Source organism: Peromyscus maniculatus, chromosome 3 (assembly GCF_049852395.1).
Source record: "Peromyscus maniculatus bairdii isolate BWxNUB_F1_BW_parent chromosome 3, HU_Pman_BW_mat_3.1, whole genome shotgun sequence".
Taxonomy (NCBI): Eukaryota; Metazoa; Chordata; class Mammalia; order Rodentia; family Cricetidae; genus Peromyscus; species Peromyscus maniculatus.
Window position 1 is genome coordinate 146,452,320 of NC_134854.1, and position 27,973 is coordinate 146,480,292.

Here is a 27,973-nt window from a genome sequence, read left to right on the forward strand (position 1 = left end):
GCTGGAGAAATAGATCAAGAGTAGACACTTGCCTAGTATCTGCAAAGCTCCATGTTAGAACCCCAGAACTGAAAAAAGGTAATAAAATAAACTTCAAAAATTAAAAGTAGGGTCTGGAAAGATGGCTTAATGCTAAGAATACTTGATGCTCTTATAGAGGACTAAGTTCTGTTTCCAGTACCCACATGGTAGTTCCTATAACTCCAGGTCTAGGGGCTCCAAAGTCCTCTCCCAGACCAGACTTTGTGGGTACCTGTACACATGTGGTACATATATATACAAGCAGGTAAACATATATAGCATAAGTAAGAATTAATTGATCAATTAGTTAAAATATTCAATCAACAAGAGTGTGAATGAATACACTCCTTAGTTTTGTAAATCTATGGAAAGTGTTAAAATTTCCTTTGGTTGTTTTACATCCCAAAGTGGGAGGGGGAAGAGGGCGAAGGCAAAAAGGACTTCTCCTTTGGGCTTGACTCCTCCCTCATTCTGGAGCCTTTCTGTTCTTAAGAACAAGATGATTATTTTCATCCGTGGTCACTCACGTTCTACGGAGAACACTTCTATGCAATAGCACAAGGAGACAAAAGAGCCATCGAAATCATTAAGTTTGGAAGAGGCAAGCTCAGAATGGTTCTTCTTAAAGATGCTGGATCTCCTGGTAAATGTATCTCATTTATATTTATTCTTTAGTGGAGTTTAGAGATGTTCTGACAGCCAGTGAATGTGATTGGCACCGGAAAGCAAGGGAATATAAAGGGGCATCCTATGGAAGTGCTTCTCAGCCATAGATCCCAAACTGAAATAGTAAAGATGGAAGCATTGTTTTTACTGATTTCATAAAATTGATGAGGTGAAAAGTCAAGTCAGGGCCTGAAAGTAAGCAGAACTACCCTGAGTATAAAAACAGGAGTTGTCCGGAGAGAGAAAGTGTGGGAATCGATAATGATTAGAACTTGATTTCTGACTTTGGAGAACTTTGCAAGTTTAGAGAACCAACTCAGTGCAAAATTCTGCTTCTTGATGTGCATGGGCCAGCTAAAATCATTCCTCAGTTTTATATGAGTGCTGAAGTGTGGTCACTATGGAGCAGAGAGCTGCAACAGGACTAAACATGTTTGATGCTATGTGTGGAGAAGAAAGGTTAACTTTTGGGTATTTGGGATGCAAAGTAGACTGTCACACTGTAGAGAATGTTATTTAGCAAATACTGTTGGTGGAACTGTCATGACATTAGAAATATCATCCGTTCTCTCGGGAAACTTAATGTCTAACTGTGTGGACCAGGTAGACACGGAGGTGGAGGTGTGAATCAGTGGAGGTGTGAATCATTGATGCTGAGAAGGCAGAGGGACAGAAGTTCAGAACCCTGTCCTGCGATGTACAGAGAGCATGTTCCACATCCAGTTTCATGGATGCCTCTTTTAGCCGTGCAGCTTTAAGATCTGCCTTTAAAATTTGCTTCTACACCCACTGCTCTCGCAAATCCCCACTCCTGGGCTGCACATAAGCAAATGTATTTTCAAAGCTGTTCCACTGACACTGTGTTCTGGGTCTTTATCTTTCCTGTTTGCCTTCCATTTGGAAGAAAGGGGTTTTGGTTATTTATTATTATTATTATTATTATTATTATTATTATTGGTTTGGTCTTTGTCAGACCCCAAAGCAGGAACTTCTTCTCCAAAGTCTCTCATTAGTAAGCTTCAGCTCTGTGCTTTGTCTCACAGGTTATAGAGGACTTGTCCACTTAGGTTGCTTCATCATGGCCACAGTTTCCCTTCTCGGCGCCTCTCCTGTCACCGAATCTCCTGGTGAGTAGTTCATCAAGTTTGCTCATGGCCTTCGCCCACTCTCGTGTGAATCGTCACACAAAAATCACACAAAAATCACAATTCCCTGTGTGTTTTAGCATCTAAAAACCCATGCTCCACAGAGTTGAAGAGCCAGACATTAAAAGCACACAATAATATCCCAGGCAGGAGACACTGAATTCTTAGCATGGTCTTCCCGCACACAGAACAATCCCTGTTACCAAAAAGATTGAAAGCAGTGTGTGACTGACGAAAAGGGAAGAGGAAAAGAAAGAGCAGAGTTATTGGGACAAAAAGGAATTCTGGAAACACTTTAAGTCCAAAACCTAAATTTTACATTAAAAAATGTATTGCAGGAAGCCAGGCTGGTAGGACCACTGGGTTCCTCAGTTGAACCAAAATAACAGAAAAAAAAATCTGAGAAAAGGAGGGAGGGAAATGCTCATTTTGTCACAGAATATAAAAGGGAAACTATTCTCTCGATTTCTGTTTTAAAGGACTGGTTTTACTTGATTTCAGCTGGTCTGCAAAATTTTACATAAACGTGTGAAATTGATATTTCATTCCCTTTGGGTTTTCTTTCCATCCCCACATCGTCACCATCAACTTCATTTCTATTGCGTTTACGATAGGCAGAAACAAATGCAGCTCATCCTGTAACACTGTGCATCTTGTTTGAGAAAGTAGACATCGCCACTGTTAAGGGGACCCAGACGTACAATTAAAATCCCATATGTTACTGTGCTGTTAGCTCTCCCAGTTTTGCCATTGTCCTGCTTGAAGCCTGTGGTACTAATAATTCTATCGGGATACTATGAGATAGCATTCTCCTCTTGCACCACAGTGGGGTCAGGACGGTCTCAACTCCGACGCTAAGTCACGTGTAAGTAAGCTAAACACAGATCCTGCTCTCTGAGCTCCTGTTGAGCATCGTTTGCCGTGTTCAGCTGTTACTGCAGGAGGCATGAAAAAGGAACTGAGACTAACCGGTGGAGAAAACAAATGCAGCGGCAGAGTGGAACTGAAGATCCAGGAGAAGTGGGGAACAGTGTGCGGGAACGGCTGGAGCACAAAGGAGGTGTCCGTGGTTTGCCGGCAGCTGGGATGCCCAACTTCTATCCAAGCCCTTGGATGGGCTAACTCCAGTGCGGGCTCTGGACACATCTGGATGGATAAGGTTTCATGCACAGGGAATGAGTCAGCTCTTTGGGACTGCAAACATGAGGGCTGGGGAAAACATAACTGTACCCATGAGCAAGATGTTGGAGTGACCTGCTCAGGTAAGGCTTACCTACGCCAAAGCAAACGCCAAGCACATATTTCTGACTCAAGTCACAGTGTCCGTCTCTTGGGGAAAAAAAATGCTGAGTTGAATTCTAACACAATCATTCACTGATGCTGTGATTTCATGCAAATTATTTTAATCTTTCTAAGCTTCTGATAGCTCAATAATAAGGCACTTGCAGAGCTCATTGCACACTGATACATTGCAAGTGCTAAAAAGGTCAGTTTCTTCACAGACTCCCATATTTCATTACCATGTTGACTCAGCCATCTTCATCTCTTCCTCCACCTCCTCATTTATTTAATTATTCATCTTTATGATGGAAAACGAAAGTAGCATTTACAACAAATTACAAAACCCTAAGAAATCTTCCGAGGCTCTTACCTGTATAGAGAGCTGATATTCAGCTATGGCTTCAGTGTAGCACCCTCTGCTCTCCTTTCTTACATAACGAAGAGTGACCTTAAACTTGCTTTTCAAAGTTTATAAGCATAATAGTGCAACCAGAACCTAGTAAGAGAAAAGGAACCAAGAGCTGCTCAAGGACTCGGTGGTTTCTTGTGGCTCTGCTCTCCATATTTGTGAGATCCTTCACCCTGACTCCTGCTTTAGTCTGCAGCGTCCACCTCTTGGGAGATGGTGGCACACTAGTCAACAGTAAACTGGTGCCAGGCCACCCCCCAGCCTCTGGGCTACACACATCTTGGCTTCACAGTCTTTCTAGGTGATCAACGTTATGTCCAGCTACTGAGTCTCAGGTCACTGATCCATGATGGGCTAATGATGATAACATGTAGTGTTTCAATGTGCAAGAACTGAAGAACATGGCATGTGATGTGCTTATGTATACTTTGATTGTGACTTCTTATTCTTATTAATTATTATTACTAATTGCCCATAATGAGAACAAGCCTTGATGAGTTGAGTTCTTTGGTTGGAGCTTATAGCTCATAAAATTTAATTTCTTGTTCAAAAAAGTGCTTCTAAACATTCTGTTCAGCTGCAACTTCTCCAATGTCCCCAGAGTTCAAGCAAAGTCTACCTTCTTTATGTATCTTACATCTTATAGAAACTCATAGCATGACAAACACATTTCATTGCAAAAAAACAAAAACAAAACCTCCTCTTTGTGTTGAAAATGATAGTAAATGCCTTGGGGAAAACACAAACTTTAATTCAGAAAATGGAAATTATTTATTTTTCTATAATTTTTAAGAACTCGATAACACATAATGTTTTGCAAACTGTTGTGTTTATTTAGGCATTTTAACTAACTTTTTCGTATTTTTCAATTTCAAATTCAGCATCAACTGTTCATTCTCAGAACTCTTTTACTATGGAGAGGTTAAGATAAGGAATCTCCGTGTTCAGTAAAGGACCATTTTCTCATTTTCAACAACTGGATTAGAAAGCCAATTTCCTTTTTTCTGCGTGTGTGTGTGTGTGTGTGTGTGTGTGTGTGTGTGTGTGTGTGTGTGTGTGAATAATGAATCATATTGATCTTTTCTGTACCAAAGAGTATTTTGATCTCTACCACAATTTTCTTGGAAAGTGGATGTAGAGAAAAATGCTTATTGTTCATTGGATTTTAGTAGGTCAAAATTCTCTAGTATGTGAAAATGGGCAGTACCTAAAAGCCAAACACTATTTTTTAAGAATTGCATCAAATTCGAAGTATTCAGGAAACCCTAAAAGATGAATTGCTTATGAATGGACTTCACTTCCTAACCCCGGTCTTTTCTCTAGACGGATCCGATTTGGAGATGAAACTGGTGAATGACAGGGCTCAGCGATGTCTAGGAAGGGTAGAGGTGAAGTTCCAGGGAAAGTGGGGAACAGTGTGTGACGACAACTTCAGCAAAGACCATGCCTCTGTGATCTGCAAACAGCTCGGATGTGGAAGTGCCATTAGTTTCTCTGGCTCAGCTAAATTTGGACCTGGTTCTGGACCAATCTGGCTTGACGATCTGGCATGCAGTGGGAATGAGTCAGCTCTCTGGGACTGCAAACATGGAGCGTGGGGAAAGAATAACTGTAACCATGCTGAGGATGTTGGAGTGATCTGCTTAGGTAAGGACAACTCCAGCCTTTCTGTTCTCTGTGACAGACAGAAGGAAAAGGTACTGGGATTGTGAGCCCGAGTCCTTGAGAACATAATAAAGTCCAGTCAGCCTCCATGACCTCATGACTGTCTCATTTTGGGTCCCAGCTCTAACACTGGTGGGTTCAGTAACTGAAATCAGAAAACGGAAGTAATTGTAGGGGGCCAGAGAGGCGCTGAAGAGATGGCTTGGTGATTAAGAGAGTCCTTACTGCTCCTGCAATGAACTGGGGTACAGTTCTCAGCATCCATATGGTGACTCACAACTGCCTGTCACTCTAGTCCACAAGGTACGGCCTGTCACTCTAGTCTCCAAGGGTACTGCACACACATGGTGCATATACATATGTCCAGGCATACACATATACATGTAAAAATTTCAAAATAAATAAACAAGCAATTAAAATAGTTACAGGAAAAATAATAAATAATGAAATTTAGTCTCATCATAAGGAGAGTGTTTAGGAAAATCTTGATGGGGTTGAAGACAAGGTGAAAGAGGGCAGGGGGATAAGGAGCCAGCAGTAAATTTTGTGAATCTTTTGTACATGGGAATATTATATGCTGAGCACATTTTCCCCTCATAATCTCTTATCTTTTCCTTGTCTTTCTCCCTCCTGTTAGTACTCTGTCCTTTTAGACTGTTTTATTTCTACTTTCTTGACATTTATAGATAAGTAGGCACAAGATAGGTAGATGATAGATAGATAGATAGATAGATAGATAGATAGATAGATAGATAGATGATATATAAATAATAGATAGATAGATAGATAACAGATGATAGCTAGATGGTAGATAGAGAAATAATATAAATATAGAAATATCACAAATACATCATTTTATATATCTATTGTAAAAATCTATGAACCACAACTGAAATAACATTCACTATTTGTCTTTCTGAAATTGGTTTAAAACAAACCACCCTCTTCCTCATCTTCTATCATCATCTTTTTAGCCACCTTTCAATCTGCTCCTTCCCAAACCATTAGCTCAAACATAGAATTCAATAATAAAAACGTAAGTGCCAATACATCAATACCTCACAAAGGCTTGGGCTATCTCAAGTAGGCACAGCCTGTGCCTGGTGATGGTAATACTCCACATAGAGATCCAGGCTGTCGGCTGTGTTTACCATAGGATAGTCTTCAGAATTAACGATGGTTCTTTAAGGGGTATTGATTGTTGGAAATGAGAGGAGCAGCTCAGGCCCTTCCCACTCCACTCTGCACTTAAACTTAGAAATATCCGATTAGTTCCTTTTCTACTGCTGTGGTGAAACATCATGATCAAGGCAACTTAGAGAAGGGATGGTTTATTTGGGCTTAAGGGTCCAGAGGGCTAGGAGTCTGTCACCATCACAGTGGGGAAACATGACAAGGGGCGGACCTGGAGGCTGGAACAGCAAGCTCAGCACTCACATCTTGAAATGCCAACACAAAGCAGAGGGGGACTGCAGAGTGTGTTGCTTTCAAAACCCCAAAACCTTTCCCCAGTGGCATACTTCCTCCAGAAAGGCCACACCTCCTAAGCCTCCCAAACAGTGCCACTGACTTGGGACCAAGTGCTCAAACATCTGAGCTGGGGGGAAACAGTCTCATTCAGACCTCCACAGGTACTCACAAAATAGCCAGGTGCACAGCACAAGCAGGCTAGTGTAGACAGACCGTGTGGATAACAGTGAAAGCAGATGCCGAATATTTATACAAACTGGAGTACAACGTGAAAAACCTGAACACAGGCAGATGTATTTTAACAAGACAGAGTAAACAATTCTACCATCAGGTGTGGTGACCAAATGGGTAAAAACTGCCTCGGAACAAATCTCCGAGACGCTTCCCGAAGTAAGTACTGTGTGCTAAAGTCCTTACCCCATCCATGCACTTCTTCTATCTGCAGTGACTCACAATGGTGCTATGGAGTGGCTGCCTCTGTCCATGTCTGCCCCTTTCTCTAACTCAGCTAGAGCTCTTTCTAGTCACATTACCCTTACCTCCCTTCCACTAACTTGTTGTCTGTTGTTATTGTAGAGGGAGCAGACCTGAGCCTGAGAGTGACAGACGGAGTGTCCAAATGCTCAGGAAGATTGGAAGTGAAATTCCAAGGAGAATGGGGGACCGTGTGTGATGATGATTGGGATAGTCAAGATGCTTCTGTGGTGTGTAAGCAACTGGGATGTCCAACTGCTATCACTGCCATTGGTCGAGTTAATGCCAGTGAAGGATCTGGACCTATTTGGCTTGACGATATTTTCTGCAATGGAGATGAATCAGCTCTTTGGGAGTGTAGACATCGGGAATGGGGGAAGCACAACTGTCATCACAGAGAAGATACTGGTGTGACGTGCTCTGGTGAGTTAGAACAAAAAGCAAATCAAAGAGTGAAGAGCCTGCATTCATTAGAAATAGGAATAAGTGTGAGTTGTGAGTAATGGACATAATTAATTCAGTGTTGGGAATTGCTCCACAGCTGTGAAGACTCTGACACATTCTTCATAGGAGGGATACTTGCCTCGATTCTCTGTATTACTATGAGTAATTAATACACATAGAACCACATCTTAAATTCTAAATCTATGTGGAGCACAAAGAGTGAGCATTTTAAAGGACTATGATGAGCAGCAGGTGTGTGTGTGTGTGTGTGTGTGTGTTTAGCATTTTTAGTCTTTAGAACAATGTACCATTTATAATAGAATTCACAGTTTACATTTGTTTATTAAAACCTCGAGAAATAGGTAAGCCAAAATTGAGTATGGCAGTACACACCTATAATCCTAACCACTCAGGAGAGAGGCTAGGACAGAGGATGGCAAATTCAAACACCTTTCAGGCAACTTAATGAGACTCCATCTCAAAACTTAAACCAAAAGTATAAAATGGCATCAGGCATACAGTCCTCATCTAGTTTATGTAAGGACCAAAGTTTAATCCTCAGTAATGCCAAGAAATAAACAAGCAAACAATAGGAGGTAGGTAAGCCATAGTTTCTAGTGTCTTGGTATCTGGGAAAGAGAGGATGGTGTTTCAGGACATAGTGTCTCCCCAGGTTCCTTCAGCCTGTGCTCATATTTCTTCTGCAGATGGGTCAGATCTGGAACTGAGACTTGTAGGTGGAGGCGGTCGCTGTGCTGGGATTGTGGAGGTAGAGATTCAGAAGCTGGTAGGAAAGATGTGTAGCCGATCCTGGACCCTGAAAGAGGCTAATGTGGTCTGTAGACAGCTTGGATGTGGATCTGCACTCCAGACACAGTCTATAATCTACTCCAAAAGTAAGGCGACAGATACGTTTCTCTCCCCTGGCACTTGTAGTGGAAATGAAACCTCTCTTTGGCAATGCAAAAACTGGCAGTGGGGCGCCCTTTCCTGCGACCACTCAAAAGAAGCCCAAGTTACCTGTTCAGGTAAGACTTTCAATTCCTCTGTTAAGAAGCAGCTTAATTCCAAGGATGCTACAGCTATCGTGTCCATGACTTACTTTGTTTGTTTGTTTTGCGTTTGTTTTTTCAAGACAAGGTTTCTGTGTGTAGTCCTGGCTGTCCTGGAACTAGCTCTACAGATCAGGTTGGCCTCAAACTTCCAGAGATCCACCAGCGTTTGCCTCCCATGTGCTGGGATTAAAGGCATGAGTTATGGCTTACTTTTTATGCTTTTTTTCAACTTTATGAATCAAGATGTGCAGGTGCATTGCTTGTACTAATCACAGAATTGGGATTTATTTTAAAAATAAACATGACTGCACTATTTTTCTGAAAGAAATAATGTATTTGACACACACTGTTACGTGTCTGTATTATGCATATGGGATGTACTGACAGACTATGAATTATCCTTCAACTGAAAATGTAGTGGGGGGGGGTTGAGGGGAAGGCTTAGTAGGTAAAGTACTTACCACACTCATAAGGACCCGAGTTCAGATTGACAGCACACATAAAAAGCTAGATGCCACAGTGCACACTTGTAACCTCAGCACTTGAGGCTCATAGCAAACTCTTCTCAAAGTAAGCCAGAGAAGGCTCCCCAAACTTGACAGGCTTCTAGTCTAGCTGCCTCAATCTGTTGTCAAAAGGTACATTTACAAACGCTCACGGGCCCTGACGCAGCCTCTGCCTGCCTCTCCATTGTTGCTCTCTGAGTTAAGGCTGAATGAAACCTTGAGGCCGATGAAAGCAGAAGATTGGAGGGCCGCTTTGCGGGCAGGCTTGCTGCTTCTGTTCTGGAGGACCAATTTCATATTACACTTTGGCTGCATTTTATGACCACCTCAGCTGGGGGACAAGACACTCAGGTGTTTCAAATGGCAGTTATTTATCCTTCTTTGTGTATATTTACCATATACTTTGTTACTGCACAAAAGGAGGAAGTCCTAACTAGTTCTTACACTTGTTCTTCATTTTTTTTTTGAGAAAGCATAAATGCTGATTTAGTTAATTGGCAGATGGAAACTTAACTTGTTAATCAAAAGAACCAAATCCATGCACAAAGTATTATTTAATGACTCTTACCGAAAACTCAGTGCAGTCATATGTTTGTCGGGAAGATAAGTCCTTTAAAAAGCTAGGACTCCAATATTTTGACCATCTATACAGAATAAGTGATCTAAAGGAAACACCTGTGATGTGGATGAATGCATAGTAACAGAGTCACAAAATCAATGTTGAATAAAATGGAGTCCTCCAGGTAACTCATTTGGGTGCAAGAGTTTCCCTTTGGATTTAGATTCAAATGTTTTAGGATTGGACTGAGATTCAAATGTTTTAGGGTGACTGAACTGGCTTACCCCAGTAATGAGATTGGCAAACATCCTAACTGTTATCATAGAGCTTTCATCCAATAACTGATAGAAGCAGATGCAGAGATCCACAACCAAGCACCAGGTCGAGCTCTAGGAGTCCAGTTGAAGAGAGAGAGGAGGGATTCTATGAGCAAGAGGCATCAAGATCATGATGGGGAAACTTACAGAGAAAACCAAACCAAACTAGTTAGAACTCGTGACCTTTAGACCAATAGCTGGGGAGCCTCCATGAGACTGGACTAGGCCCTCTGCATAAGCAAGACAATTGTGTAGTTGGATCTGCTTAAGGGGTCCCCTGGCAGTAGGATCAGGATCCATCCCTGGTGCATGAGTTGGCTTTTTAGAGCCCACTTCCTGTTGGGGGGACACCTTGCATAGCCTTGATGCAGGAGGAGAGGCTTGGACCTGCCTCAGCTGAATGAACCAGGCACTATTGACTCCCTGTGGGTGGCCTTACCTTGTCTGAGGAGGGAATGAAGGGTAGGTTATGGGAGGGGAGGCTGGGTTCCTGATCTGAGTTCCATTTCTTGGTACTTGGCATCTCTTTTGTTAACATTTTAAAGCCCACCTACACTAGGTGACATACAGATTTGTTTCCTTTCTTGGTCCTGGAAGCACAGGTCTGGGAGCGTCACGTGGTGCTGCCCTACCTGCTGGCCAGGGATGAGACAGTGTTTTGTAGTGAGAGGCAGAGTAGACAGTTTGTCTATGAAGGATGTGATAAAGCCCTGTCAGAAAGGAATGGGAAGAGGACAGGAAAGTCACAGACAGCAAGAGCAGTGGGTTCTCTTAAACGTTTGGTGTTCATTCAGTGTTCAAAATGAAACTGTCGAAAATGTACTGGCAGGCAGTTGATAAGGCTGGTGTAGACTTCAGATTGCAGCAAGGGGCGGGCTGACCGACAGACAGGGAACAAACTGCGTGTTATGAATAAATGCAAGTGACGTACTAGAAGAAAAGAGCAGTTTGATCTTAGTTTTCTTCAAACACAAAAGCTCTAGAATTTTCTTAGGAGGACAGGTGAGAAATGTGAGATCCTCGATTTGCTATGCTCAGTCTAGACAGAAAATCCAGGAGCTGTGGTGTGGAAAATGGCAGAGAACATGCCAGGCACCTAGTCCCACCTTGAGTGAAAATGTGGAGATTGTGCCACTCACAGAAACACTACTATTTTTCAGGTCACAGGGAACCCAGACTGGTTGGAGGGGAAATTCCGTGCTCCGGTCGTGTGGAAGTGAAACATGGTGATGTGTGGGGCTCCGTCTGCGATTTTGACTTGTCTCTGGAAGCTGCCAGTGTGGTGTGCAGGGAGTTACAGTGTGGAACAGTCGTCTCCATCCTAGGGGGGGCACATTTTGGAGAAGGAAGTGGACAGATCTGGGCTGAAGAATTCCAGTGTAGTGGGGATGAGTCTCATCTTTCACTGTGCTCAGTGGCACCCCATCCAGAAGGAACTTGCAGCCACAGCAGGGATGTCAGCCTTGTCTGCTCACGTAAGTTGCAGAAACATGTCTTCAATTTACTCCTGTGTTATGAAGAAGAGAAGTCACAAATGTCTTTTCCAAACCCCCGTCTCCTTTCAGGATACACAGAAATCCGCCTGGCAGATGGCAAGTCCTCTTGTGAGGGTAGAGTAGAGATCAAGGTGCTCGGAGCCTGGGGACCCCTCTGCAACTCTCACTGGGACATCGAGGATGCCCACGTCTTATGTCAGCAGCTCAAATGTGGAGTTGCTCTTTCTACTCCAGGAGGAGCACATTTTGGGAAAGGAACTGGTCAGGTCTGGAGGCACATGTTCCACTGCACTGGGACTGAGCAGCATATAGGAGATTGCCCCGTGACCGCTCTGGGGGCACCAACCTGTTCTGAAGGACAAGTGGCTTCTGTAATATGCTCAGGTGAGAGAATGAAGGGCGGAGCCAATGATGAGCCTCTCCACAGTGATGTGCTTTAGAGTCAGATGGGCCAGAGGGGGGTGAAGCTAAAGAAAAGGAAACGGTCTATCTGGGCGTTCATAGGACATGTGCTAGAATAGTAACTTTATTTGTCTTATTAGAAAATAAGCGAACTTGATTTTCATCAACCCCATTGCTGTCCAGGGCTTACAGCAGTGGTTCTCAACCTTCCTAATGCTGCAACCCTTTAATGCAGTTCCTCAGGTTATGGTCACCCCCAGCCATAGCATTATTTCTTTGCTACTTCATAGCTATAACTTTGCTAATGTTACAAATCATAACGTAAATACCTGATGTGCAGGATATCTGATATGTGACCCCTGTGAAAGGGTTATTCAGTCCCCCAGAGGGGTCACAACCCACAGGTTGAGAAGCACTGGCTTCCTGTCTCTTAAGCTTTCTCAAAGCACCTGCTTCACTTCCAGATGGCCCATCCATCTCCCCTTTTCTCTGTGGCCATCCTCCTTCCTCTTTCTAAAGCTGTTTGTCCTCAAACCATCTGTAGGACTCTCCATGTGACCCTCATTCATCACCATGACCTTTTGCCTTACATGCCTGAAAATTTTGGTGTTTCAGGAAACCAGTCCCAGAATCTGCAGCCATGTACTTCATCGTCTTCAGTCCAGACAACAAACTCTAACATTCCAAATGAAAGTGATGTTCCCTGCATAGGTAAGAATTTGTGGCCGATCTATGAAAACGATCTGAATCCTTTACAAAATGAGCTTTACTGTTGTCTTCTTTTCTCTTTCCAGCAAGCAATCAACTTCGTTTAGTAGGTGGAGGCGGTCGCTGTGCTGGGAGAGTAGAGGTCTACCACGACGGCTCCTGGGGCACCATCTGTGATGACAGTTGGGATCTGATTGATGCCAGTGTGGTGTGCAAGCAGCTGGACTGTGGTGTGGCTATTAATGCCACGGGTTCTGCCTACTTTAAGGAAGGAACAGGGAATATCTGGCTAGATGAGATCAACTGCACTGGCAAAGAATCTCACATTTGGCAATGCCGCTCACATGGCTGGGGGCGCCATAACTGCAGGCACAAGGAGGATGCTGGTGTCATCTGCTCGGGTAAGTTCTGCACGTAGTTCCAGATCACAACTGCATTTTAAATGACTAAGGAGCAAATGGTAGTGAAGATCAACCTGAAATATGTCCTCAATAGTCTGTTCAGTTATTTCCAAAGTCAGGAGCCCTAAAGCATTTGCTTGACGTATTGTTACAACCTCATGTGTCGGCTAGTATACTGTAAAGAGTGAAATACAGAAATGAGTCTGAGTATCACAAAAATGCTAGCAGTGAAATGCTTTTATAAATCCATGTGGTATCAATGACTCATTTGATAGTTACAATATTAATAAGGCAGACTAGAAAGAACAGAAAGAACACTAATATAATATTTTCAAAGAAAAGAGATAATTACCATATTTAAATAAATCTTCAAAGCAGATAAATGAATTTTATTTGCTAACAGGGCAAATATTACCCTAAAGAACTCTCACTTTGTACACATAACAAGCTTCAGAGACTTTCACGAACCAGAAAAATGCCCCCAGTTGCAGTGTGTTGAGGAAGACAGTAAAGTAATAAAATGAAACAATTCTACATCAGAAGCAACTGATCCCTATTTAATAACAGAAATCTGCTAGAGGGCATCTGTAGCAAAGTAGTGTGTCAAAAAGGAAATATTTCCTCTTAAGATAAAGTACACAAAATGTTGGTTTTAGCACCTGCGTCCATTAAATGTTCAGTATCAAAGACATTGCCTCAAGCCCCATACCAACACTAAGAGTTTGAGATGATGCATACACCTAAGACCTGACTTGAACACAGAATGGAACATATAGGCACTGAGACTTCACAGCATATTCCTAAAATACACAGTTTATGTGTCAATTGAAAACAAACAAGAACTGAATAAGACTTCTCGGGTTAAAATTATAGTCGTTTAGGGAGAAAAATCCAAATTCTCTCATTGAAAAGAGCTCAAAGGAGGCTTTGAATCTCACAAGCATCTCAGAGCTCTGGTAGTCTTCAAAAGAGATTCCTAAGTACAAAACTCCAGATTAAAAAGACAGATGGTATATAGGAACTAATGCTTTATTTTACTAAGTGCAGCTGAAGTTATCCGGTTCCTGCCTGGCTCCTGCAGCCCTCAGACCCAAGCAAACACACAGAGGTTTACATTATTTACAAACTGTATGGCCTAATGGCTCAGCTTCTTGCTAGCTGTTCTTATATCTTAAATTAACCCATTTCTATTAATGTATAAGTTGCCATGTGGCTTGTGGCTTACTGGTATCTTGACATGTTGCTTCTCATCACAGTGGCTTGCCATGTCTCTCTGCCTCAACCTTCCACTTCCCACGCTTCTCCTCTCTCTGTCCCACCTATACTTCCTGCCTGGCTACTGGCCAACCAGCGTTTTATTTATCAATCAATGACCCACAGCACTTCCCCTTTTTCTTTTTTTTTAAAAAAGGGAGGTTTTAACTTTAACATAGTAAAATTACATATAACAAAACAATTATCAAGCAAGAATTACAGTTATAATATCTAGTCTATTTATATTATCTAGTCTATTTATAATATCTAGTCTATTTGTATTTGGCAAAATTAAAGAAGATATCCTATCTATTCTATATTTGTGAGTCTAATGTTTCATATCTAACTTATCTTTTATCATAACTAAGGAAATTATAACTATCTAGTCTTCAACTACATCAAACACCTCAGAAGGATATAATATTATCTGAGAAATGGGAGAAGGACTCAAGCAACTTTCAGGAGTCTTGTGAGAGTAGACAGAGACAGCTGGGCAGCCTGGACAGTCATCCAAAGTTCTTCTGTAAATTTGGAGCATCTGTCTTCTGCCCACAAGCCTAGAGTCTCTTTGTCACTTTTCTCTGTGTCCTGTAGAATATCTGGCAGTTTCCTCTGCGAAGCAGGAACCTGAAGGATCATTTTGCCCAGCAAAGTTCAGTGGTCACCTTCCTATGGGTCCTTCATGTCCACTCAATACATTTTTTTCAAGCAGTCCAGGCAGAAACAGTTTCTTGCCCAAATGGCTGTTTTTGCCAAGAATAAGATAAACTCCATACAGAGTGTCTTCAATGCCCATCCTTCTTTCTGAAGTAAATCGGTGCTGCCCGGAGCAGACATGTCTCACTGTCCAGAAATTTTAAATTGTTAAAATATTTTAAATGCCATATTCTGTAGGTCTTTGAAGTGTTTGAAGATTACCTACCTATCTGAAATACATCTATGTATACATAGAAAACTTAACTAATATGCTACAAGTTGGACTATCGTAGTAGACTAATTATTAATCTGTATTCCTTAATTATCCATTACATTCTAAATGAGTTACTTAAACATGATACCTCAAATGAGAGTAGAAATATATATACAGTACAACAAAATTAACTTCAAATTTGTATCAATAAACTAAAATCTACAGCAATGTAAAACATTTCAAACAAGTCATTGCTCTTTAAAAGTAGGTTCAACAATCTACTCTTTTATCCTATCATTATCTATACTATCCTTTTTTCTTCTTTAGAAAGAGATTGCATTTATAAAAATATTGATTTTTCTCTGTCCCACACCAGAGGGCTCTTCTGATATGGGACTGAAGAATCTTTCAACTTTTTTTTTTTTAACAAACTGTATAGCCTAATGGCTTAGGCTTTTTTCTAGCTGTTCTTATATCTTAAATTAACCCATTTCTATTCATCTATAAGTTGCCATGTGGCTCGTGGTTTATCGGTATCTTGACATGTTGCTTCTCATCATAGTGGCTGGCCATGTCTCTCTGCCTCAGCCTTCCACTACCCAGACTTCTCTTCTCTCTTTGTCCTGCCTATACTTCCTGCCTGGCTACTGGCCAACCAACATTTTATTTATCAATCAATCACAGCAACTAAGATCTACTTCTTTATCCAGAGGTTACGAATGAATTACTAGGAGTTGACACATTTTATCTGTTACAGCCATCTTTTCATTAGAAAAAGAGGAATCTTCTTCAGAGAAGTTGTGAAACCACCAAATCTTCTTTTCCCCCAGAGTTCATGTCTCTGAGGCTGGCCAATGAAGTTCCTAGCGAGACCTGCACAGGTCACCTGGAAGTGTTTTACAATGGTACATGGGGAAGTATCGGCAGCAGCAATATGTCTCCAACCACCGTTGGAGTGGTGTGCCATCACCTGGGCTGTGCAGACAAGGGGACCATGAAACCCACATCTTCAGACAAGACACCATCCAAGCTCATGTGGACAGATAATGTGCAGTGTCCGGAAGGAGTTGACACCTTGTGGCAGTGCCCCTCATCTCCGTGGAAACAGAGACAGGCCAGCCCTTCCGAGGAGTCCTGGATCATCTGTGACAGTGAGTATCCATTGTCAACAGGAAGTTCCCATTCTGCTACTCCACTGTCAGCTTCTGAGAAAACATGAAATTTTATTTCCCTGTTCACACCCTGGGTTGACTTTTTAGGTCTCATTAAATAAGAATGGCTAACTTCCAGACAGTAGTTAGGATTGGAATAGTTGGTTTTATGTGACTGTTACATTGTACATGTATATACACACATACAAGATCAGTAATCATTATTCCAGACGTTATCAGTAATCATTATTCCAGATGTTCACATTTCTGCACTTGAAAGTTCTATTTGATTGCTTTCTCTAAAAAAACCAAGAAGAAGAAGAGAATGCATGATTAATGATTAGATTGCTGAAAGCACTACTTTCCTTTCCCTACTATTCTTCCAAATATTATCTTGCTACATCAATATTAGAAAAAACTCAGAATGGTTGATCTTGAACTATTTTTTCATCATGCATCTTCTTAAGCTGTGAGACTGATATTTCTGTCCACATCACTTTTGTCTGTGTGAGAAAATTTAACTTTCCATGTTAATAGTGTTGACTTCATTCACTTGCAGTTTCTTGAGTTACACTATGCTTCTTTTTAAATAATATCTTTAATAATTCTTTGAGAATTTCATACAATGTATTTTGATCATATTCACCTCTCTCCCTCAACTCTCCGGGTCCACCTCTACCATTCTATGTTCCCAAATTCATGTCCTCTTTTCTTTTCCATGGAGTCCCATTTGTGCTACCCAGATACTCTTGGGTATGAGTCCTGCCTTAGACCTTGGTCTTACCAGGATTTATACCCTTAAAGATAATGACCTTCCCACTCCCAGAAGCTCCTCAGCTAGGAGTGGGGGCTTCACACCCACCTCTTTCCTTCATGCTGGGACTTTTGTCTGGCTTGAACTAGCACAGGTCTTGTGTGTGCTGTTACAAGTGCTATGAGTTCACATGCGCAAGTATGTTGTGTCTAAAAACTACTGTTTCCTTGGAGTCATTCAGCACCTCTGGATCTTATGATCTCTCCACCCCATCTTTGGCAAAGGTCCCTGAGCCTTGAGGAAGGGGTATAATACAGACATTCTATTTAAATCTTAGACTATGGATATTAAATCTCTTATTCTCTGCATATTGACAAGTTTTAGGTCATGGGGTTAACTGCCATCTACTGCAACACGTTTCTCTGATAAAGGTTGGGATATGTACTAGTCTACAGGTATATCAACAGGATATTAGGAGCTGGTTTATTGTCAATGTAGCAAAATAATAGTAGTAGATTTCCCCCTACCTATCTAGCCACAGGCTCTTGGCTCCAGTAATGGTGCTGGGTATGGGTCCTGTCTTGTGGAGCAGGCCTTAAGTCCAATCGAAAAGTGTTGGTTACTCCCTGAACATTTGTGCCACTGTTGCAGCAGTGGACATATCTCACCAGGCCAATTGTTACTGTAGCTAGTTATGATTGATGATTACCACCTCCTGCCCAGCCACAGTGTGCATAGTACCTGTACTAGCCAGGGCTCTCTAAAGGAACAGAACTTACAGAATGAGTGTGTGTGTGTGCGCGTGCGTGCGTGCGTGCGTGCGTGCGTGTGTGTGTGTGTGTGTGTGTGTGTGTGAAGGGCATCTGTTAGAATAGCTTACTATGGTCCAATTTGTCCAACAACGGCTGTCTGCCAATGGAAGGTCCAAGAATCCAGTATTTTGTTCAGTCCATGAGGCTGGATGTCTCAGCTGGACTTCAGAATGTGCCAGAAGCACAAAGAGGTAGGCTCTAATGCCAATGAGGAACGGACTTGCTAGTGAGAGGGAAAGGAAGCTGGCAAAGAGAGAGCAAGCTTCCTTCTTCCATGTCTTTTATACAGCCTGCAAAAATAAGGTGTGTTCCAAATTAAAGGTGGATCTCCCCACCCCAAAAGATCTATAGTAAAAGTTTGTTTCCACCTCCAAGATCCATATTAGAAGTGAGTTTTCCCAATTCAAATGACTAAATTAAAAAAAAAATCCTCACATGTGTGCCCAGTCATTTTGGTTTTAGTTAACTCCATATGTAGTCAACTTGACAACCAAGGATAGTCATCACAAGTCCACCCCTTGTGAACTTGACAATTATATCTCCTTATGCCATGCTTGATTTCCAGATGAAAACAATAACCAGTTCATAATTATGCCTAACATGATATAACTATCCCAATACAATCACAAATGCATTATAAATTTTGAATATGTGCAATGTTCCTTGAGGGACATTATTTTAGTATCTCAAACTTGAATATGATAACCACTGACAATCTTTTAACTGATGTTACATAATAAATATATCGAGGAAAGAAAACACAAATATCTGTACAAACACATTTTTAACAAAATAAAATAGAAAGTTACAATATCATATCTTATTATTATATCAGTTATAATCCTCATTTCTGTAACTGGTCACATGGCCTTAGCTGGTAATTGTAACTACCTTTCTCTACTACCCATTCTGTATTTTTTCCACCCTCTGAAAATACCTCAGAAAGTCTTGGGTCTTTTCCTAGAGGAGTGACCCACATCTTCATTCCTTAAAGTCTGTGCCCTGTGTCATCCTGCCTGGATCAGGCTGCTTTAGTTTCCCATTGACTTTAATCACAGGACATGGCAGCACCAAGAGATGCCCAAACAGGTCTCCTGCACTCCAGACATAACCTTTTTCAGTACCTGCCAGCACTATGAAAGCTAGCTAGTGGGTATGGAGCTTTTAGGTCAATACCAGCTTGATTTCTCCATGTCCATGACTTAAGTATGTAACATCTTCAGCAATAGGGTCCCACCATGAAATTCTGGAGAGGAACCAAGAGTAATGTCAATAACCTATAATGTAGGAGATCTATAGGACCCCACTGGCCAACCAATCAAAAAGAGATAACCCATTCCTGGTACTGGTGTTTTACTTGTTAGCTTGTGGTCTCTAGAAGGGGTATTATCTCCTCATTATAGTGTGACTCCGCTTACACTCATTATATATATGTGTGTGTGTGTGTGTGTGTGTGTGTGTGTGTGTGTGTGTGTATGTGTGTGTGTGTGTGTGTTTTAGAAAGCTTCCACAACTTTTCCAAAAGGATGTTAGTATCAGTTATGCTTCCCCACTCTTCCTCTACCCTGCCCTCCCATCTGCCATCACATTTAACCATTCTTTTTCCATATCCCTTTTCTCCTTCTATATCACTGCATTCTACCTCCCTTCCCATAAAATATCTTCCCCTCCCCCATAGTCCCATTCTAGTTTCCTGACCTCCATGAGTGTTTCAAATGAAACACACATGTCTAAAGATTCAAAGCTAGCATCCACATATGAGACCAAACATGTGGCATTTGTCTGTCTGGGTCTGGCTTACCTCACACAGAATGATTGTTTCCAGCTTCATCAATTTACCTGGAAATTTCATTTTTTCATAACGGCTGAAGAATGTTCTCTTGTGTAAATGTACCACATTTTCACTTTCTATTCATCAGTTGGTGGGCATATAGGTTGTTTCCATTTCCTGGTTATTGTGACTAGAGTAGCACTAAGTATCTCTGTAATAAGATATGGGGGTCCTGAAGGTATATGACCAAAAGCAGAATAGTTGTATCATCTGGTAGATCTACTTCCAGCTTTTTGAGGAACTGCCACACTGACTTCCTCAGTGACTGCTCAGTGTGCTCCCCCACCAGCAGTGAGTAAATGTCCCCTTTCCCCAAATCCACACCAGCATTTTTGTCATTTGTTTTGTTTTTTATTTTAGCTCTTCTGACTAGGGTAAGATGAAATATTAATGTAGTCTTTATTTACATTTTCCTGATAGCTCAGAGTGTTAAATACTTCTCAGCTATTTGCATTTCATCTTTTGAGAACCTTCTGTTTGGTTCTTTGCCCTGTTTTTCAAGTAGCTGGTTTTCTTGACATTTAGTTTCCTGAGTTCTTTCTGTATTCTAGATACCAGTCCCCTGTCAGAATTTATAGCTAGAAAAGATTGCTTCCTATGTTGTAGGCTGCATTTTCACCATAATAATGGTGTTCTTTGCTGTGCAGAAGCTTTCTGCTTCATGTGGTCGCTTTTGCCAAGCATTTGATGGGATATATCCAGTTTGATGAAAGGACATACACTTTTATTTAAAAAGTTATGAGCATATAATTTTTAATTCACATAGTTTTGATGTTTTATTAATTCTTTGAGACTTTCATGCATGTGTACAATACATTTTTGATCGTATTCACCCCTCTACTCCTCCTCCAACTCCTCTCAGATTCAACATTCTAGCTCTCCTTCTGACTTCCTGACCTCTTTCTTTCTTTCTTTCTTTCTTTCTTTCTTTCTTTCTTTCTTTCTTTCTTTCTTTCTTTCTTTCTTTCTTTCATAATGCTTGAGTCCAATCTGCTGCCCATATACTCGTGGGTATAGGACCATCTACTGAAGCGTCATCAACCTACGAGGAATCACATCCCTAAAGAAAACCGACTCACCAGCCTCCAAGAGCAACCAACTGTCAATAGTTCCTCAGTTAGAGGAACTATTCCCTCCCTTCTCCATGCTAGAATGTTGATCAGCTTGATCTTCTGCAGACAGCCACAGCTGCTGTGAATGCAATGGTCCTCCCATGTCCATAAAACATTGCTTTGCCTCAGTCTTTCCCAAACTCTGGTCCTTACAATCTTTCCGACTCTTCTCCCAAGGATGGTCCCTGAGCCTTAAAAGTGAGGAGTGTAATATAGATGTTTCATTTATGACTGTTAGTCTCTGAACCTTTGACAGTATACATTAGTTTTTAAAGCAATCAAATCTCTGTTCTCCTATAGCCTTTCAGATGTTTTCATCATTTCAGGAATAGCCCAGATGTCTCTGATTTTTTTTTTCAGACAAAATAAGACTACAGGGAGGACATACAGACTGTTCTGGACGTGTGGAGATCTGGCACAAAGGTTCCTGGGGGACAGTGTGTGATGACTCCTGGGATCTTAATGATGCTCAGGTTGTATGTCAGCAGTTGGACTGTGGTCAAGCTGTGGAGGCACTAAAAGAAGCAGCATTTGGTCCAGGAACTGGGCCGATATGGCTCAATGAAGTAAAGTGCAGAGGCAATGAGTCTTCCCTGTGGGATTGTCCTGCCAGACCATGGAATCACACTGACTGTGGGCACAAGGAAGACGCTTCTGTGAAGTGCCTCCTAGGTGAGTGTCAACAACCTGGATTGAGCAGGACTCTTTGGTAGCTAAGATAATCCAGGCATTAAAATATGATGCATTCATGCTTGATCTGGCAACACAGGGGTCTGATAGGTAGACAATCACGGTGTTTCTATTTAGAGGAAAGTTGAAAACATTTACTGTTACACAGTGGCCATCACACAGAACAGACATACAACTAATATATCTTTGTGCAAGAGACAAGTGACTGGGACCCCAAGCTTTGGTTTAGAAAATGCAGTTCACTTGTTTAAGAGGCAGTGAAGGTTCATACAAGGAAATATTGATGTTTGCTTTATCTGTGGCCCCTAGAAATGAGTCTCCTTCTCTTTTCTCCTGCAGAAACGCCTTCAAAATCAAAGCATGGCACAGGTATATCATGGAATTTATAAGCATGGGTCTGTATTATTTAGAATCCCTCTTGTTTAGAAGACCTTGGGTCAGAAGGAGTTCTGAGGGCTGGAGTTTTGCTCCAGGGCTCCTGTATGTGGCCAACGAAAGAGCAGCTGAGGACTTACTGTCTTTCATAATATTTCCCTTTGCTCAGGCCACCCGGTCCTCACTGCACTCTTGATCTGTGGGGCCGTTCTGCTGATCCTTCTCATCGCATTCCTCATGTGGGCTCTGAAGCGAAGACAGATACAGCGGCTTACAGGTCTGAGCCAAATTATGACCTCTCTAACTTATCCAAAGAATTAAGGAGTTCTTGGGCTGATTATCACTAAATAAACAAATTACTCAAGTGTCAAGTGACTGGAAAGCAGGGAGTTATAAGAGGTTTGAAGAGTTCCTCAGAATATAAGGAACAGAATTTCCTCAGAAGAAAAAAAAAGCTCTGGCTACCATAATGTGTTCTACGTTCGGTATGTTTAATTGGAGTAGTTAATTAATGGAACTGGTAGTTTAGAATTAATATACAATTTATGACTTAGAATGAAGGTTTGCTCATATTTGATTTTCTCTAACCATAATTACCTTAATGTAAAATTGCATTATTCTATCGAGCAATGTGCTAGGATCTACAAGTGAAGAAAAGGATAATAAAATAATGTTTTTGTTTAATGGACTTCAGGTTTAGTAGACTATAGATATATGGCAGTGTAGCATTTTATTAATATGAATGAGAAACAAGGTGACACAGAGAAGAGAGAGATTATCTGACATTAAAAAGGAGGGTGGAAGGCATCTAAGAAGGCTTTGACAGGGTTTTGATGATGGTGCAGATAACTGGACAAGACACATTCCAGGAAGAGGGCGTGCGCAAGTGCAGGGAAGTATAAAGGACGACACAGTTGTCGTCGAGTGAAGTGAGGATGGAAGAGAGAAGCAGCTTGCCAGGCTAGTGTAGAGGGAAGGAGCAACTTTTGAAAGCCTTGCATCTGAGGCTACAAGGATGCCTGGTCATTAGCCTAGCATGGGAGGGAAGGGAAGTGGTCAAGCTGTGCTTGAGAAGGACCTTTCAGCAAGAGCCTGCATGAGGCATGTTACAGCTGCATAGTTTGGTCCCCTGTGGGACTCCTGACAGCAGGAACAGGGGCTGTCTCTGACTCTTTTGCTGACTTTTGGGACCCTACTTCTCCTTCTGGCTTGACTTTCCCAGTCTTAATATATGAGGAGGTGCTTGGCCTTACTGAAACTTGATAGGCCATGTTTTGTTGATACTCATGGGACACCAGCCCTTTCCTGGATGGAGACAAAGGCAAAGGTGGTGATTGGGGAGTGGGAGGGAGGTAATAGAGGAAAGGGACAGGGAGGAGAAGGCGGGGGTGGAGCTACAGCCGGGATGTAAAATAAACAGGTGAATTTAAAAAAAGAAAGAAAAACAGCATGCATGAAGATTGGAGTGGGATCATATCCTTGACAGGAATAGCTGAGGTGAAAAATAAAAGGGTCTTTGCAGTGAGAACAGAAGGAGAGGATACACTTTCAGTCACTCACAGAGGAGTGTTGGCTTCCTTGGTAGGAAAATGGGTTGTTACATCGCTGGAGAGGATTGTCTGTCTCTTACAAGCATGCTGGTTGAAAACAACGCATAGGTAGAGATTGAGACTGTTCAAACCGCTGGTGAAAGGCTCAGATGAAGGAGGCTTGGTTTTCCACTGATCCGTAACCCAGAACCTCTGTTGTCAGTTTCCTCAAGAGGAGAGATTTTGGTACATCGAGTTCAATACCAGGAGATGAAGTCGAGGGCCGACAATCTGGACCTGCTGAAGTCCTCAGGTCAGTGGATTGTGTAAGGGTCTAAAGCTTGGAGCTTCAAACAAAGGGCCTGCAATCGAGGTTGAGCATCCTTCGTCGATTAATAGTTGAAAAAGTTCTAAAACCCTGTCATGGAAAGTTTGTAGTGCGTGGGAAGAAGAAATGAAGGACAGAGAGATGGCTCAGCCGTTAATGCCTGGGCTCACTCCCGAAACGTCAAGAAAGGCAGCCGTGAGCTGAAAATCATGTTTAGAGATCATAAATTGCAGCCACAAGGAAGTGTCTAGCCTCAGAGGCTGATCGCCGAAACGGGTGCACCGACCCAGCGGCATTGGACCTCATTTTCCTGAATCAGAACTCCATTTTCTAAAAGACAGTTATGGTGACAATTTAAATTTTCTTTGCTTTCTCTTTTTAAAAATAATTTGGCTGTGTATACTTAAGGCCTACAACATGGCGTTATGGTAAACACAGAGGTGCTATAAAAGTTACTAAACTGAAGCAAGTGAGCATTTCCACCTTCTCACGTAGAAATCCTGCCCACAGCATGGTGTTATCACTACTGCACATGTGCTGCATGGAGCGCCTAAATCCGCTCACCCAGCTCATCTTCTTTCATCCTCTCACCTGCGTCTTTACCGTCAAAGTTTTATCCACTCCCACTCCCTGTCATATCCGTCCTTCAGTTTGATTTTTATTATATTTTTCTGAAAGTCTAGAAGTTGAAGCTTTCCATACCCATCCAGTGGGACTCCGTTTTCCCTCCCCCTCCCCACCTGCATTATCTTTCTTTCTAGAGGAAACCCTGGCATTCACTGTCCTCGCTCCATGAAGGAGCCCTCTGAGAGGGACTCACCTCCATTCTACGGTCCTTTGCTGCTGCTCTGTCAGACACTTATTTAAGGAACAGGAACTGCGCTGGGCCCTTAGCTCACACCTTTTGCCTGCCTAGTTGTGGGAAGTTTTTAGATGCTTAAAGAACTTCTCAGATACTTGAGGCCAGGACTGACACATATTCCCAGTAATTACCTTCTTCCTTCCAGAAAATTCCAATGACTCAAATAATTTTAATGCTGCTGGACTAACGTCTCTGTCTAAATATCTTCCTGTTCCTGGAACAAAAAAGAGAGCCATGCAGAGGCACACTGAGAAGGAAAATGATAATTTATAATCCATTGAGGTGAGTGAATCAAAACAGTCACTCCTTTTGAGACAGGCAACTCCTCTTGTACTAGAGAGAAAAGATTGCATATACATATATGTTTCCAGATGAATATGCATATGTGTATGTTTTTATAAATATGTATCTATGTTCATATATAGATTAATGCTTGTAAATATGACTCAACTATTGCTAAGATATGTGTGTCTGTCTGTCTGTCTGTCTGCTTATCAAGAACAATGATTCATCTATAAGGCTAAGGAGAAACAGGGTAAATAAATATTTTGAAACATTACAGAGATCCTGTCAGGCAGCTAAAATATTTGTATAATTCATACAATGATAAAAATTGTACAAGACACTACAGATGGAAGAAAATTCATCTAGAAAGATTAGGGAGATTATAAGAAGGTGTGACATTTAAGTCAAATCTTGATCATAGTTGAAACATGAACCATCCGGGACAGGGTATAATATATACAAACTGTGGAGGTATAGGTGGTAGTCATGCCTTGAGGAAGCAGGCTTCCACTCAAATCATACATTACACACATTTATATCGATGCTTAAGCAAGGCATGTTTGGATTCACATTTTACAGTGGTCTTCCATGAAGAGAGTTCAACCAAAATTATAAAAACTTAAGAAGTGAGAAGGCAAGAAAGTTTGTTAAGTTACACATTTTTTAGAAAATGGTGAAATGAGTTTGTAGGTACATTTTTCTGTTTTTTTTAATTTAGTAATTAAAGAATAGAGTTTTATAGAAATATTATATATGATCTACGAGAAATATCAATGGAGACACAGAGCAGAAGATAGAACTCTTGGAAAGTCTATGAATGTAAAGTGTTGGGCTGGGGTGTAGCTTAGGGGTAGAGCACTTATCTAGTGTTTATCAGGTCCTGCGTTCAATCACCAACATTGTAGTGACAAGAAAGACAAATATTTATGCTGTGAAGTGATAATGTCCACAAAATATGAGGAATTAATTATATACACATATATATGCACACATATACATGAAGTTCTTAAAGTTTCTGCATTGCATGAACAGTGATTAGTGTTAATGTATATCTATATACATTATACATATATATATATACACATATACACACATATGTGTGTGCATAATGTCTACAGAACACTTGGGCAATGCTACAAAAAGACGTTTTGCACAAGATGAATTGAAATAAAACTTTAAAGGCACTGGAGAGATTGCTCAGGAGGTAATGTGCCTGCCACACAGCAATCAGATCCCCAGAACCCATGTAAAAAAGCCAGTGGTGGTAGTGCACTCCTCTAAGCCCAGCACTAGAGGAAACAGGTGGATCCCTGAAGCCCATTGGCTAACCAGCGTAGCCAAATCAATGAACTGAAGGTTCAGTGAGAGACCATGCCTCAAAAAACTTGAAGATCGAGAGACATTCAGTTTTGGGTTTACACATATATGTGCACCCACATGCACCCACCCAGACTAGCAAGTGCTCACACAACTAATAAAACATAAACAAATAAACAGAATAAATAGACAATTTTTAATGTTCAAATCCATTTGTAAGTCTAGAGAATTCAAATTATAGTTTGAAATGAGATATAAGTCAGACTAAGAAACCTTTAAAGCAACGCACTTATTACTGATGAGAATTAAGAGAAAGGGGCAATCTGAATCATTGCTGCTAGAAGAAGCCAGTGGTGTCTAGAGAACACAATCTACCAACCCTGCTAAGATGACCGTAAAATACCAAGAGCTTCGTAAGGCCTTTGACTCAGCCTGTGCACCTGTGAGGATTCTGTCCAAACAAATAAAGTCGCTACTGTAGGACCTTTGTCAGGGGCTGTCTGTGTCACATCATTGTTTGTTACTAATGGCCAAAAAATAAATGTCAACTGACATCTTCAGTGACTGGTAACCCTCTGGTTTAACTCTAAGAAGGATAATCCCTCACAAATGTTAACATGATTCTGCTCACCTGACCATGTTATTCACAACATTTAGTAAAATGTTTTTATCAATGACTGAATGCATTTCTGTGTAGGTAGAAATAATTACAATTCTAACTACGTTGTAGATTCTGGGAATTCTGAAAAACTTCTGACTTACACACTCGAGTACATTAGTGTTCCCTTAGGTCACAGGTCCTTAAGCATCAACCACTGTGTGACATCTACTGCGGGATGAGAGGAGGGTGGCTTTTTGGAAGTGGTATCTTTTTCTTTTCTTGGTTTTTTGTTTTGAATTGTTTTGGGTTTTTGAGGCAAGGTCTTACACTGTAGCCCAGGCTAGCTTCACACTCACTAGGTAGATCAGGTTGGCTTTAAACTCATTGCAATCCTCTTGTCTCGGCCTTGTGAATTCTAGACTCATGGGTGAGCACCACTGTGCCTGATTTTTTGAATGTCATTTCTTGATCTTACTGTGACAGCACGGAACAAACGTGGTTTTCACACACACTAAAGCTTAAAAATCTTTGCATTTAATTCTCTGCTCAGCAAAGATAGCATGTTTTTGGCTGGGCGGTGGTGGCGCACACCATTAATCCCAGCTCTCGGGAGGCAGAGCCAGGCAGATCTCTGTGAGTTTGAGGCCAGCCTGGTCTACAGAGCAAGATCCAGGACAAGCACCAAAGCTACATAGAGAAACGCTGTCAGAGAGAGAGAGAGAGAGAGAGAGAGAGAGAGAGAGAGAGAGAGAGAGAGAGAGAGGAGAGAGAGAGAGAGAGAGAGAGAGAGAGAGAGAGAGAGAGAGAGAGAGAGAGAGTATATTTTCTCATACAAATGAGTTTCGATATATATGGATATGTGTGGTATGATATGATGCATTCGTCTATGTAAAGACAGATATGACCCTTTTCTACTTATAGGTTAGGTTGTCGTTTAAGAGACCTTGACATGACAGCCCGCTATATGGAGCAAGAGCCCAGTCTACACCCAGATGGCCACAGCTGCATCTTCATACCAACCATCCTCTATTTCCTGCTATCTGCCAAATTCACAGAACCCCTATTTGTGAATGTGACCACTTAATAGAGATGGGGAATATTGAGGGGATTAAATAAACAATATTGTTAATGATTTAACTTCGC

General features: G+C 41.5%; 1 protein-coding gene across 5 annotated transcripts; it reads left to right on the top strand.

The window, feature by feature from the left end:
* Window positions 1–488: 488 nt before the first annotated feature.
* Window positions 489–27,967, top strand: LOC121826220 (scavenger receptor cysteine-rich type 1 protein M130-like). 5 transcript variants are annotated; one of them, XM_076567931.1, is made up of 17 exons: window positions 489–664; window positions 1,731–1,814; window positions 2,762–3,094; window positions 4,846–5,169; window positions 7,234–7,554; window positions 8,283–8,603; window positions 11,173–11,487; window positions 11,578–11,892; window positions 12,526–12,621; window positions 12,705–13,019; window positions 16,014–16,334; window positions 21,204–21,515; window positions 21,873–21,902; window positions 22,078–22,185; window positions 23,661–23,750; window positions 24,773–24,909; window positions 27,752–27,967. In XM_076567931.1, exons 1-16 carry the CDS (start codon window positions 634–636, stop codon window positions 24,898–24,900), a joined length of 3,444 nt encoding a protein of 1,147 aa, XP_076424046.1. In that variant the 5' UTR covers window positions 489–633; the 3' UTR covers window positions 24,901–24,909; window positions 27,752–27,967. The 5 variants fall into 5 exon arrangements, with proteins under 5 accessions (XP_076424046.1, XP_076424047.1, XP_076424048.1 ...); XM_076567932.1 differs by having other exon boundaries at window positions 2,774–3,094; XM_076567933.1 differs by having other exon boundaries at window positions 490–664; window positions 24,856–24,909.
* Window positions 27,968–27,973: the final 6 nt, after the last annotated feature.